At 39.5% G+C, this 14,795-nt stretch overlaps 1 protein-coding gene across 2 annotated transcripts in view; it reads left to right on the plus strand.

The window, feature by feature from the left end:
• The window catches only part of asic2 (acid sensing ion channel subunit 2), a 368,823-nt gene extending 362,618 nt beyond the window's left edge, over positions 1-6,205 (plus strand). For both annotated transcript variants that reach the window (XM_022739489.1, XM_022739488.1), the window contains exons 7-10: positions 937-1,028; positions 2,243-2,322; positions 2,966-3,034; positions 4,101-6,205. In XM_022739489.1, the coding sequence (XP_022595210.1) occupies positions 937-1,028; positions 2,243-2,322; positions 2,966-3,034; positions 4,101-4,202 (343 nt within the window). In that variant the 3' untranslated portion in view covers positions 4,203-6,205. The remainder of the gene's footprint in view (positions 1-936; positions 1,029-2,242; positions 2,323-2,965; positions 3,035-4,100) is intronic.
• The last annotated feature ends 8,590 nt before the right edge of the window (positions 6,206-14,795 follow it).

Raw genomic sequence — 14,795 nt, forward strand, 5'->3', positions numbered from 1 at the left:
TCTGGTGCTGCTTGCATGGTTAAAATTATAAATAAAATGGCCTATGTGCTACTTTTGTGACATAAAATAAAAACAACTTCATAAATAAATGAATAAATTGACTTTATACATTATTTTTTCCTAAATGTTCGTAGGTAGAATGACCATTTGCTACCACACATACACTGATAGCAAAAACTCTCATTTTGCTTTAAGTTCTCATTTTGTTCTTGGCCAAAAAATACCCACAAGTGATGATGGTAAAACACCAGAATACTCAGTTTGTGCAAAACAGTACACCTGGAATGCTTGATCAATTTAAGAACAGTCCTAGTTCACAATGAGACTCTGTGCAGGTGAGTAAAAGCAAATCAGTGGCCTGCACACATTTCATGAATCAGAATAGCATTTCTTATTTTTTCTTATTTCATTTTTAGAATGAAACTTTAGAAGAAAAAAGAGATTTGAGAGATAAAACATGTGAACGAACCCAGTGAAAGAAGCTGACCACTCTTCAGACTTTTTTTCTTACCATATTCATTCATTGTCAATACACCAAGGCAGCAAGCCATCAGCCTTATCATTTTCAGCATCCCACAATTTAGAGTTTCCAGTCTACCTGATGAGCACAGGAAACACACTGTGAAAGGGAAAAACATGACACAGTGAGGACTGCTGTAGCTCAGAGCCTCCTCTCTGCCAGACAACAGCACAAACCACTGAGCCTCTTAAATGCCCACATTGTTTTCTATAGTCGATTAAATGATGGTTTAAAAGAGCTGGTTGGCTGTGAAAAGCTGAGCTGTTGCAACAAGTGTGTTCTCCTCCCACACAGTGGTCGAGCTTCCCTGGTTTCTCCGCTCTGTAGGAAATGGATGGACTGATTGTGCTGATTGTGTAGCTTGACTGCCCAATGTGGGATTCATTAATACAAATGCCCAATTTTGCCTTTTGCAGAGACAACATCTTGGTGTTGGACGTGTTCTTTGAGGCATTGAACTACGAAACCATTGAACAGAAGAAAGCCTATGAGGTTGCAGGCTTGCTGGGTAGGTTTTACTCATTGTTATCCTTCATTTTCCAAACCTGGATTCAGTCGATGTCAGATACAGCCATTTCAGTTTCTTAACCTACTGATTATGCCATTACAGTGTGTGATAAGCCTTCGACAAAATGTTGACGCTAATGAAATGGACTGATTTTACTGGCAACAAGCTCAATTTGACACTTCTTTATAGATTACAGCATAAATAAAAGTAAAGTGCAGGAATTAGCCTCTACACAAGCTTTAACTAAATATAAAGAGATATTTCATTTGCTTGTTTTCATTTTTGAGTGTGATGCTGTCACTTGTTTTAATATTGACCGATTCATTGAGACAAGCAGTGATGTCCTCATGCCCACAAGCAGCAGCAGTTTTTAAATTTTCTGGGAGCGACATTGATGTGCTAAAATTGCCAACATTGCTAAATGAAAATTGCCAAATGTGATTCATGGGTACTGTAATTGTTAAGCTGTATGTATGTAATAATAAGCAATAATGCAAATCGGGTGTGTGATTTCTGCCTGACCTGAACCAAGTAAACTCAGCAAAGTGCAGAGAGTTTTGAATCAGGTTCAGGTGGATTTGTATTAGCTCGGTGGGAAAAAATGCAAACTCCTCATTCATTTGAATAGGGTCTCTCTGCTAATGGGGATGGGGGAGTGGAAATGTTGATCCAGTAAAAAAAAAAATTGAATCCAGAAAAGCTCTGCACTGGCAAATCAAACACGTGCATACCACAGACTCCTGGTGGATTATTTTGTGAAGTGAAAACTGTATTTTTTATACAACAAAAGATGGATTATTTTCAGCACGATGACTTATAAACATGACACTTGTTCCCTCGTTTCACTATATTATAAACTACTGTGTTGCGTTTCATCTGATGCTCTTTTCAAAGTTATGGATCTATTACTGCATTACATGGCAGCTTACCACAGGCAAACTAGGAAGTGATAGGGATAGTCATCAATTGTCATTTTTTTGTCATTCATTGTCATTCATTTACCTGCAGTTTACTACTGAATGTAGCACACTGACCCTGAATGCTGGTTAGATAGTAGACCGTAATTATGTTTGAGATGTACTGCCATTTAAATTGAACAGATTCCTTCCCACTGATCAGAATCAAGTATTTTCCTTGACGTTGGTAAAAATATATTTTTCTTAGTTTTCTCTTTCTACTTCTCTTTGTGTGACTCTGGCTGTGGCCTTCTACAGGTGATATTGGGGGTCAGATGGGTCTGTTCATTGGAGCCAGCATCCTCACCATCCTCGAGCTGTTTGACTATGCTTATGAGGTCAGTCTCAAGTTGCTGTTGCAGCAGCTAATTACTCCCACTCATCACTCCTCTGCAGGCTCTCACTGTTTTTTTTAGTGCAATAAACTTTAACAGCTCTTGTTTCTGGTATTTCAGTGTTAACTCAAGAGTTAGAGCATTGACAATGAAAACTGGCAACAGAAATAATGTCACAGATACAAAAGGCAGATAAAGAGTTAGATTTACTGCAGAACAGACTGAGATGAAGGACTGTGTGATGGTACTTTTCCACTACTGTGTGCCCCTCTTCAGAGCTTCTAATGCTGCTTTCAGCTGCACAGGATTCTGACAAGCACATAATAGTGTTTGCCCCCCACCCCTCCGGGGTGTTAGAAATACACAGGAAAAGTAATTTTCATTAGATTCTTTTTTCCATTTTAATGGCAAATAGTGAAGTAATGGGGATAAGAAAACCTAGTGTTGCTTATATAAGCAATTCTACAGGAACTTTTAAGAGCTTTCATGCTGAAATAATTATGATGGTGTAGTTTGTTGCCACATTTTCCACCTAATTACTTATTACTTTGAAGTCAAATGCTCCTGCACAGCCAGTAATTACAAGAGTTCATGGATTTCTTCTATAACGGACTGAAAGAAGTTTCTGACATTTCCTGATCCACAGGTGGTTAAAGACAGACTACTGGATTTACTGAGCAGAGAGGAGGAGGAGGAGAGTCATGGAGAGGATGTGGTAAGATCAGCCTTTAACCTTTGATTTGTCAATCTTCTTCATAGAGTGCTCTGTGTAAGTGGAGTGTGTAGGTTCAGTGTAATTTCACTCACTCTGATCATGCATATCAAACCTTGTCCCATCCCTACCCCCTCCACACAAGTATGTGGAACAAGCACCCTAGAAAAATTTAAGAGCAACAGCAGCCAATAGCCAAGCTCTGGTCTTTGAGGGCTTTCAATGAATCTGAGCAGCACATGAACATGTGAACATCACATCTTAGTTAAATCAGCAAAACCAAAAACTAGGGGTCTAAGGAAGTGGCTGGGATGGTGCAGGGCACTGCAGCAGCAAACTGCATTTGCATGACAGCATCTGCAGAATAGTCAATGATATGTGCCAGGTTGTAAAGGTCACTGCTTACACCTTACGTATATTATGGACATCGCTAATCAGCTGGTAGCGAAGCAGCATCAGATGAATGAGCCACTGATGATGAAGCATGAATGAAGCTGTTGCACTCGCATGAGGGGCAGAGTCATGCAACATGCAACAAACATGCAGGAAGCTGCTATACCATATTAGCTGTGTCAGACCTGAGTTTGGCCTGAATATAAACTGCTCCATCAAAGTCAAGGTTTGCAAAAGTCAGTGGTGAGAATTCATCCCTTGAATAAACTGTGCTAACTTATTATCCATAACAACTTGTATTGTGGTTTGGTAGTGCTAGCATGTTGGAAAAGGAGAGGCTGTCTGCACACCGAAATTTCCAAGCTCCTAAGTTTTTATTCGTGCAACATTTCGAGCTGCAAGCGATGATTCACATTATCATTAATTATGAGCTTAACCTGACAAAGACCTTGCAGGTGGAAATGTGGCGCTGATAAAAACGTGGCAGCTTTTTAAACTTTCTATGTGGAAGGCTTCTCCTTTCCCTTGTAGATGTTCTTTGTCCTGCACACTATTCACCTGTTTTGTTTAGTGCTACTTAGCATGTTAGTGGCTAGCTTGCCAGCCAAAGCAGTCACCACAAATAAGAGTACTTAGATGTGGCAAGCACTAAAACTCTTTCAACCTTTTTTCCCAGAGTTCCTGTGACCCGGTGGCAAACCATTCAGAGTCGATCAGCCACACTGTGACGGTCCCCCTGCAGACAACGCTGGGCACCCTGGAGGAGATTGCCTGCTGAGGCCCTCCCCCTTACCCTCAGAGCCACACAAATCCAGAGGCTGCCTCCTCCACTGGGTGGCGCTACATCCTCCTTGAGGGGCACCATGCAGGAACTTAACAGGGGTGGGGAGGACACCAGGACAAGAACAGGGCTTGGTCTAAGGACGGCGCTGTGCTCTGTCACACCACCCTGTCTGAGGCACTAATGGGGATAAAGGAGCTGTCGGCTGGACTTATCGGCCCTCTCTGTCACCCTGCATTGTACTGTAGTGGGAGGGCGGCCTCCACTGTGCCAGACCTGCAGTGGGGTCTGAGTCTCCACATACACGCAGACAGAAAATCTGACTCAGTGATGGAACTACCCAAAAAGGGGGCTGATCCCTGTGCAGCATATCCATGTAACAAACACATTCATATGTCGCTCACTGCCAAATGAACTGTACAAAATTGGTTTTGAACTGTCCAAACTGCATGCGTCGATCTATCTTGCTCTCTTTGCTGATGCATACGCTGGACTGCAGTGTTGCTTTACTGTACATGTGTGCCATTTGTCTCTCTGTCTGCAGGACAGGCCTGTAACAAGGGCCCAGGTGAGATATCGAACTTCGAATGTACAGATTGAACATATGGTTGTTTAAGATCATAGTTCAGATATGACCAATCCATCTTTGAAAATCTATTCTAATGAACAGTTTATCATTTTTTAGTTAATTATCTTGGGATAGAAGGAGTTGGTGAAGTATGAGCATTACTGAGGAAAAAAAATACCTAAACATTTTACTTTGTTTATTGAAAAAACAGAGTGAAATCTGAAAATTTTGCAGCTTGCATTTTGCATATTTTTTCACCTGTCGGTTTCAGTTTAATCAGTTTACTAAAGGCATGTTTGCTACGTGACTCCCAGGGTGCTAAGCTGTTCTCTGCAGACATCTTTAAAGGGATGTCATACTCTTACTGTTAATTTATGTGAGTAACTGACTGGCATCTGGCTGCTGCACCTCACCACAGCACCCAGCTAAGTCAGGGAAGATTCTGAATTTATTTGCCTGCCAGACAACAAGTCTTGTACAAAAAATCTGTGGTGAATGAATATACCCATGGTGTTGTTAACCCATTATTTCATTAAGATAATTTCAGGGTGATAGTTTGGACAGATATTATCATTTTATCAAGGATGGCCTTATGTTGTCCTGCACCAACAAAACATCCCCAGGCTTGACAATTTTAAACAATTTTCATTATAAAAATGACTACAAAAGCACCATGAGGAGGGTTCAGCCAGGATACATTTTTTATTTGTTTTATTTTAGGATACAGGGTCTGCTGTGTTATGGTGTAAATATCAGTGTTTTTTCTCATAAAAACGGGTACCACGCAGACATGCCTGAAGCAAATCTAATTTAAAAGAACTTTGGTGAAACATCAACTCCTGGTCCAGACGTGACTACATATCTGTCACATTTCTTCATAATGTTACTCAATCTATAGGTGAGAATGTTATCTAGCAGGCAGTAGCGTTTTGGGGTAGTTGAATGTCTTGCTAAAAATGAACGACACACTTTGCTAAGAGCACCACCTTTTCAGTGCAGGTTTAGCTGAACCTTCAGTGTCCTCAGAAACAACAGTTACATATATATGGCTTTACACCAAAAGCTTGTGTGAGACCATTTGGATGATATAGTGTTATCAGAGTTTTCTATTTCTAGTCCATGATCATCCTAGCATGGTCTCTGTCATCATGGTAATGTACGTTACAGGTAGGAATGAATTCAAGTGATTTGTCAGACTGTTTGAATTATGATTTCCCATCTGTGGCTCAACCTGCTGTCTCTGTGTACTATCTCATGTTGTGGCTTCAGACAAACACAATCCTCAGCCAACCTGCAGGGATGTGAGACAAACGTGTCTCACGTCTCTTAGCGGCAGCAACACTGGCTGATTCTTCTCTCTACTTTGGCTTCAATTGTTATAGCAGAACAGCATTTTCTCATTTTGTGATGCAGCATACAGTGTGTGTTTTTAATGTGAAACAATTAAATGAAAAAGTTGTTTTGCAGCGGTGGCGTCCTGTTGTGGCAAGGCTAAGCAAGGCAGGTTGACTTGTTAAGCACATTTCAACAAGACGGCAATTCAAAGTGCGTGCATGTTAGACATGATATTAAAAAAAAAAAACACACAAGGTGATATACAAAAAGGCAATTGAGCAGGAGTGAGTCTACAGCTAAAAGCAGCCATGTTTTGAGCTAAGTGCTAACACTGCCATGCTAACATTCTCACAATGACTATGTTGATGTTTAGTAGGTATAATATTTACCATGTTCACATGTTCACTTAGTTTAGCATGTAAGCATGCTAACATTTGCTAACTGGCACTAAAACGCAGTGAAGCTGAGGCTGATGGGTATATCATTACTGTTACAGGTATTTTATCACAAACCAAAGTATTGAAATTTTAACTTAGTGGTGGTGCTTGATGAATAGTTAAGGGATCACCGAAGTCATTAAAATGACCCCTTTTACATATAAGAAGTTATATGATCTATTGATCTGATATGATCTAATATAAAATTATTGATTGTAGCTGCTTTCAATTTTAGATCCATGACTACTAGAAGATTGCTTTGGTTTGTGGCCTGAACATAATCCATTCAAGGTCAGAACTGATTTGTGTAAATCTTACCAAAGTCAAAATATTTTGATGTTTTCTATAAAATGAATTCGTGGTAGTGTGCTGATGCAGTATGGCCGTGGGCTTGCAGTCATCCTCAGTTGACGTGTAGTGACCTCTGAACTGACTCTAGGACATTGTCAACATTTATAAGTTGGAGCTGGAAAGAGTGCAGAGAATGAGTTGCCAGAAAGTGCCTGACAACTCCTGCAGAAAGAACAAGAGAATGGCAAGCCATTCCGCATCAAATGTACAGTAGCTTGGCAAGGTGCAATTTCCCTCTGACATCCGTGCAACATGCTCTTAATATCGGCTGAAGTGTTCCCCTAGTCAGCCTCAAGTGATTACAGCAGCTTGGACAATAGAGGAGCCATGCCACAGCAGCGGAAAAATCTGCTTGAAACCTGATTTAGTGTGCTAGTCAGGTTTTATTAAGCATTGCTACTTATAAGAAAATCCAGCAGTGGTAGCATTTAGTGGTAGAACTCAAAGTGCTATGTCTGCCCTGTCTCTGGCTCCACAATTGTTTCATTAATTCAGTTTAATAATGCTTTCTCTTCCAGCTCAGACATTCTCAATTCATATTACTTGTGAATGAAAGAATGCTCTAAAGGAAACGGATGATATTCAACTTGAGGATTTCCTTAAAAGTAGAAACAAGAATGACTGTAGTAATGGATGCACTATGGGCTGAGTGTGGATTATCCTCATAGGGACTTTCAATTTAGTGTAACTTCAGAGCATTTCAGCATTTTTTTAAGTTTACTGTTGTGTAAAGGGAGCCCTGGATTTGGTTTACTTGTATTAATATTCTACTCATTGCCAGAGACTCTTATCTGAGAGCTGCTGCAGGCTGGGGTTCAACGTCAGTTCAGTTTCAGTTCATTTAACAGATATTTAGGTATTGGAAATTGCCTGCAGGTCAGCCATAGTGCATCAGCAACTCATTGTAAACATACTGATTGCCTTGGTAGAGTGAAAAGTCACTCACAGCAGAGGTTGCACAAGTACTTAAAAGAGCATTGTAGAAACAATAAGATCAAATACTTCAGTGCATTTAACTGCTGCATGAATCAATTTCGTATGCAAGAGCAAGAGGAGAAGGATGTTGTGCCAAAAACAGAGCTGTTCTGTGTACTCATTTCATAGTCCAGCAAGTAGCAAAAGAGTCTGCTCTTGTAATTCTATTTTTTCAGTTTTTGTGTTAAAACAGGAGAGTAAAATGCAGATAGCTTGACTCTGCCTTCTTCAGTGTGTATCAGTCATCTAGCATTAGTGTTTTTAACCTTTTAATTTTGTGTTGATAGCTACAAAGGACTTTAAAGGGTGTAATTTTGCTACTCCAGAATCTGCCTTCATCGATTCAGTAGCACAAAAGAAGCTCTTCAATGAAAGTCTGTATCACTCCATTTTCTTTCTAAAAAGGATCAACTGTTGAGACAAAAGTTTAAACTTAAATTTGTGCTTGTGATGGCTCTTTTGGTGAGATATTTCAGCGTGTCCTTCTAAAGGAGAGAGGGGTTTATCTGTTCCTTTTCTCCTTTTTTCACAAGTTGTTTTGTGGTTGTGTGATAAAGTGAAGAGGTGGCAAGTCTGAAGCTAAATGCTGAAGAAGGCATGGACAAAATCTCTTTATCTCATTTTTGGCCCCTGTGCTTACCATAGAGACTAAATCTACAATAAGGCACAAATATAGATTTATAAAGACTATCTAAACCGATGTTAGAGAAGTGTCCAGGTGTCCCAGCAGCAGTACACCCAACTTGGCAAGTCGCTCCAACCAACATAAACTGCTGGCAGTGTTAGCAGGAGGGAAGCAACCAGGTATCATGTCCTGGTTGCTTCACTGGAACTTGTTGGGAGGATGATCAGAGTGAGACAGGGCATGGGTTCAGACCAAAAGATGTTTCTATGAGGAAGTGAGGGTTTCCAGGTAGCGTGCAGAAGTTCACAGAGGAGTTGGTAACACTAATGTAACACTATTTCATTATGAGCTCAACATTTTTATTAAATGTTAGGCAGGTCATTGTTGGCTATGGAGGAGGTTATCTGTTCAGATCATTTGTTTGATGTCAGGTTAACTCAGAAACTACATAATTGATTCAATTGAAATAAGTTGGAAAGTCTGGCCATGGGCCAAAGAAGACAAATTGATTTAAAATGAAATTTTTATAACTTTCTGCTTGAAATTATTTTTGGCCATTTTGAATTCTCCATATTTCATTCAATCTTCACCAAAATATTTGTGTAAAAATATTTGGATCGCCCCTGAAAATATATTTATCTGATATTTAATATTCTATACCATTTTGAATGGTTAGTTGCCAATTATGGCTTAAACCTTAGTCTTTTTACAGTTAGAATTTCAGTTATATAAAGTTCTTTCAGCCCCCCATAAATACAGACAGTGTGTTCATCAGTAAAAGAACAGAACATAGAGCGGGATTTGAAGCCAGCTTGATTTAATCTGCTCAGCATTCACAGTTAATCAGGCACCACACGCTCGCACTCATGTTAGACAAAGGCAGTTAGTGCAGAGTGAGCAGATTAAAAACAAAATGAAAGACAATTGGAATTTGAACAAAGACACAGTCGTACATTGACAGTAAGAATCCAACAGAGAGCTGAATGAAGAAAGTACAGAACATAACAAGGAGAGAGATTGAAACCAGGGTTTCATTTTCTTTTTTTTTCAACATCTGCTCCAGTCATTGACAAAGTAGGAACAGTGGGTTTTCCGTTAAATTCGTTTAATCCTCAGTACAATCTCACAGTGGGTCTTTTCAGCTTGGTCTCTGGAGACTTTCACCTCAATCAGGCCACATTCGTTGACAATGCATTTAACCTTGAGATCTGCTATTAACACCTGTGCAAATTTTATCTCACAAAAGCAATATTGGGAACATAATTGAATTTTTAACTCAACAGGCCCCAGGTTTGGAGATGGGCTGTTGACTTTATCTGACTGAATATGATCTGTGATAGCACTGGAAGAGAGTCTATTTACTAGATTTAACTTGAAAATACTTGATAGTTATGTTTGTTCTTCTCCACACTAGAGTAACAGGGGCTCTAAAAATGCTCAGCCAAGCCAATATGACGGAGCATCAAAAATGACTGCATCATTTATTTTACATATACACTCACTGGCTACTACCTGGGGCTGAATCTCATTTAATTACCTGTTGACTGTGTTTATTGCTTAAGAGAGTTGATTACTAATTTAATAACAAGCCACAGACTCATCAGGGTGCTCTTTTCATGAGCTCCTAATGAGCCCCCAGGAAATCAGTGGTATTCGGAAGAGCTCTCTCAACAAGTCATGTGTCAACATTCCTGAGGTTCTTCAGGACAGTTACACAAACGTATCAGGGATTCTGGGAGTGTGTGCCGTGATAATTACTGAAACAAGGCGGTAACATCCCACATGTCTCACAAATCATCATGGTCTGATGAGCTAAAGCCCCGTACAAATTCCCTTAAAGAGATTTACAGGAAGACTTTGAAACTTAAGTTAGAAAGCAGTGTGGGTTGGGCGGTGTTCATGTGCACAGTGGAAGCCTACTTTTGGATTCTGACTTAAACTTGGCTCATGAGTATGTTTTATAAAATCTGGTTGGTCAGATTAAGACTTAAAAACTTCTGGCATTTGAGGTGACGGATTTAAAATTACTCATCTCGACATGACGCCTTGCTAAGGATCACATGGAATTATTGCCAACTTTGTAGACCACACCTCAGCTCCCCTTAAACACAACATGTTTACTTACATTTAACCAGAACCAAGATCTTTGCCTAACCTTAGCCATAACCTTAGTGCCTAAATCTAACCACAGATGAGATTGTGATGTAAACCCTGGTCTCTGGTGTGATAGTTAGCATAGTTAGCACACCTAAAATGAAAAACCAAATAGTTTCTCCTGGTATTTTTGAGTCTGATATGAATCAAGTTTACATTGGTACATATTGTTCCCTGGAAAGAGTCATATGCCTGCACTTTAAGGTGCGACAAGCTTTTACCTTCTTCCATACTCTTTTATCTGTCACCAAACTGCCAGCCACATAAATTAAAGTTTTACAGCCCTAAATAGTGTTAAAAAACTCCCTTGAGTACTAAGTGTAGTTTTAAGCAGTGCAGGTGGTGACTGACTGTAGCATGTTTTCCCCTCAGGACTTTCACTCACTGCTGACACTGTTCATTACTACAAAGCCGCAAAAACTTGCCTCGACTCAGCTGATGCTACCACCGCCTCTCATACAGACTAGCTGCCCTCAATACTTCCTGTACATGTCAAACTGCAAACTGTACACCAAAGAATGCGGAAGAGAAAAACTGGGGGCTTCCGGGCTCGCCGGGTCTCTTCATGTACCAAAGTCAGACAGTAGACTCAAAGCTTGTTAGCCTGTTAACCTGTGGATATTACTCTTGATTCCTGCTGCCTATGCATTTTGCTACAACATGCATCCAAGTTAGAAGTTAGAGTTTTATTGTATATTTTAATGTAAAAATAGACTTGTAGCATCAACACTATTATCACAGTAAGTTTAGTAAGAACACGTCTTGTTTTTATAAAGTATCAGCATTATCTAGCCTGCTACTTAATTTTCGGATGCATTTTCTTTGATTTCCACTTGATACCGGCATATCATGATAGTGTGTCCTAAACTCTTGTAGCCCAAGAGGAGCACAACACTCAATACTGGAAAACTTGAAATACATTTAGAGGTCTGCAGCCAGTATATACCAAGCGGCAACCTCTGGGGCTAAGAAATAAAACCAACATGGAGGTGCCAAAATGTTCCTCTAATGACCACTTGAGGCTGACTCCAAAAGCAAGTCAATCCCCATAGACTCCCATGTTAAAATGTCCAACTTTACAGCAGAAATACACATGTTTACAGCCTGGTACAAGAAGCAGTTTTGGTCTCCATAGCTAATTTCTTCCTTCATGACAACTGTATGGGAGGAGAATTTTTATATAACTTACCCGTTTACATTTTATTAAGGATTAAAGTTATGTATAATTGAGGGTGGGTCGCTTTGAGTGACCGTAGGCTTGCCACAAACCAGCATGCACTGAGGTCTCAGCTCCACACACCTCTTTGCCCATTTTGGAATAGGGTTAGGCCAAGTCAGGCACCGCCAAGATGGTGTTCACAGATGAGCCCACTCTGAGCTTCAAAACCGCTCTTCATAAACCTGTGGATGATATCACAGAGGCTACCTCCATCTTTATATACAGTCTATGGTACATTGACTGTTGCTCTTCATTCATTCAAAAAAATACATTCATAATCCACAATTATTATGTTGCCACCACAATGTAATTGGGAAAACAGTTGAGTAGTGTATGAACATCTACATTTTCAGAGAAAGGTTTGTTAATTGACAGTTTTATTTTGTTAATGGCAACAAAATTACAGTTGCATCTCCAATCAGGTCCCAGTTTAACTACAGTCTACAGCGCTGAGAACAAGACTCATACATTTAGACAGCGAGACACAGTGTAAATACGGCACCAAGGTCAACAGCAGTGACAAGGAGACTGAACTGTCACTGCCATCTGAGTTGATGACAGTTCCACTTCTTCAACTTGTTGCTGCAGTTTGCTGTGCTACCATGGTAAGAAACTATACAGCAACGGAAACGATACAGAAACTGATTATCTGATTTCACTAAATAGCACACTGTTTCATCAGCAGAGAACAGATAGATCAATGAACTGATCAATAAAGAGAAACAGTCTTGGAACAACATCAGTCTCAAAGTTTGATTATCTGGTCTGGGCCAATAAACAACAATTAACATTTCATGTCATAGTGTTTACTATTTCCTCTATATTGAGCTACATCCTGCACTTTTTGGCTATGTGTTTAGATTATAGCAGCAGCCTGTGGATGGATAGTATTGAGGTAGCATGGAAACAAGGTTTTAGAGCTGCACCACTCTGCAACCAGTTCAGCAACACAGAATCATATCAGTGTTGTTGGGTATTAAGTTATTACTATTCATCTTAAGGCGAACATGAATAGGTGTAAGCTTCACGGCAATCCATTCAATAGTTCAGTCTAAACGCTGACAGACACGGCCATCCTTAGAGCTGCTTGCAAAGCTAAAAAATATCCAATATTAATAAGAAAGTACATGAAAATTTATGAAAAACAATTTGATGTGTAATTTAACTGATCAAAGGATTTGTGGGACAGAAATGTCTCTGCAGTTGAAAGGGTCATTTCTTTTCTCTGAAATAACACAATAAAAATGTGAATAAAGGTATTGATGGTTTTAAAATCAAAACCTCAATAAGAGACCATGAAAATCCTCATGTATCATATCTACTGATGCAACAGGTGTAGAGCAGGAAATACAAAAACTTTCTCAAGAAATAGAATCTAAACTCAATCTTCCCAGTGCAAATAAAAAACTTATGTGGGCTTTACATTTTGAATTATATTAGAATTGACAAATGAATAATAAGAGAAGCAATCACAGTCATAATGCTGGAGGAGGTTGGGAAATGAGTGTGTGCATGTGTGTTCCTGTCTGGTTGTGTATTATTGTATGTGTGTGTGCTCCTCAGTAAAATCTATTGTGCTAAACTGTGATAGATAACACTATCTGCAGGGGAAGATCTGGGCCAAAGCAATGAAACTGAGGATGTGAGGGAAACCTTTAGAGAAGAGCTTCCACGATTGCAATCATTTGTTCTCTGGCTCATCCATCACTGAGAAATCCACTCAGTACAAGATACATTATGAAAAAAAGTCATCTGGGGAGATTAGTGTGTGGCCTTCATGCTGTATAGTACCTAAGAGGCGGGACAGATTGGATTAGATTTCTTGATAGTGGAGACACAGACCAGAGCTGCGTGTTATCATGACCAGATGTTGAGGTCTGACTCAATAACATGTGGCCTTTATCAGTATCACTCCTGAGAAATATGTATTTACCCGCTTTTTATTTCATCTCATATCGCACAGCACAACAAAGTCGCCTGTGACATGGCTCTGAGAGCAATTAGAATTAGGACGTTAACATTATCATCAGGAAACAATTTTAGGGTGAAATCATCTTCAACTTCAACTGCCAAAAAATATCTGTCCCACAATGCACGGTGTTGTGTTCTGCTTGTGCCATCTAGTGGTCATAGACAAACTCATTTGATATGACCAGTCTAATGTTCTCCACTGTCTCATCCATACCTCCGATGACAGTATGAAGTGGCCATATAAACATTTATATTAATGCCATGACAAGTCCAGTTTGGTAATAATAAAAAAAAAAGTAATGCAGTTTAATGGACTAAGAATTCAAATTCCCATAATACACCTGGCACCTCAGTTGCATATGTCCTAGTTTGATTATGTTATATGTAGACACTCTAATTATTTACCCATGTGTGATTGCTTGACATCTCATTCTAAAACTCTAGGCTTTGATCTGCTGCTATAACAGCTTCCATTCTTCTGCAGGGATTTACTCCTATTCAGCTACAAGAGCTGGTTAAGTTCATCCCAAATTGTCTCTGCTCTGCAGCGAAACAAACAATCAAGGCTGAAGACAGGAGCTGGTCTTTACTTGGAGGAGGTTTTTACTTGAAGCATGATTGGATGAATGTCACAAAATACAATTATCCCTGGCCCACATGATCTTACAGGACACCGTAAATTTATATAAACCAGAATTAGACTCTTTAGACGCTTTCAAACGACACTATAAGAAGTAAAAGTAAAAGGTACTTTTATCCCGCCATGATCTCCATGATAAAACAACACATTTGCTTACTTGACTAGTTTGTCATCAAGAATGTTAACAGAAAAAAAAATCTGTTTACCTCATTAATATGTAAATTTATGTAGCAAGGAACCAAAAGCTAACCACATCCTCTACTCCACATGGGGTACCTGTGGTGTAGATATGAATTTTCTACTAGGTATATTGTT

The sequence above is a fragment of the Seriola dumerili genome, unplaced genomic scaffold (genome assembly GCF_002260705.1).
Source record: "Seriola dumerili isolate Sdu_G_001 unplaced genomic scaffold, Sdu_1.0 BDQW01000044.1, whole genome shotgun sequence".
In the NCBI taxonomy this organism is placed as follows: Eukaryota; Metazoa; Chordata; class Actinopteri; order Carangiformes; family Carangidae; genus Seriola; species Seriola dumerili.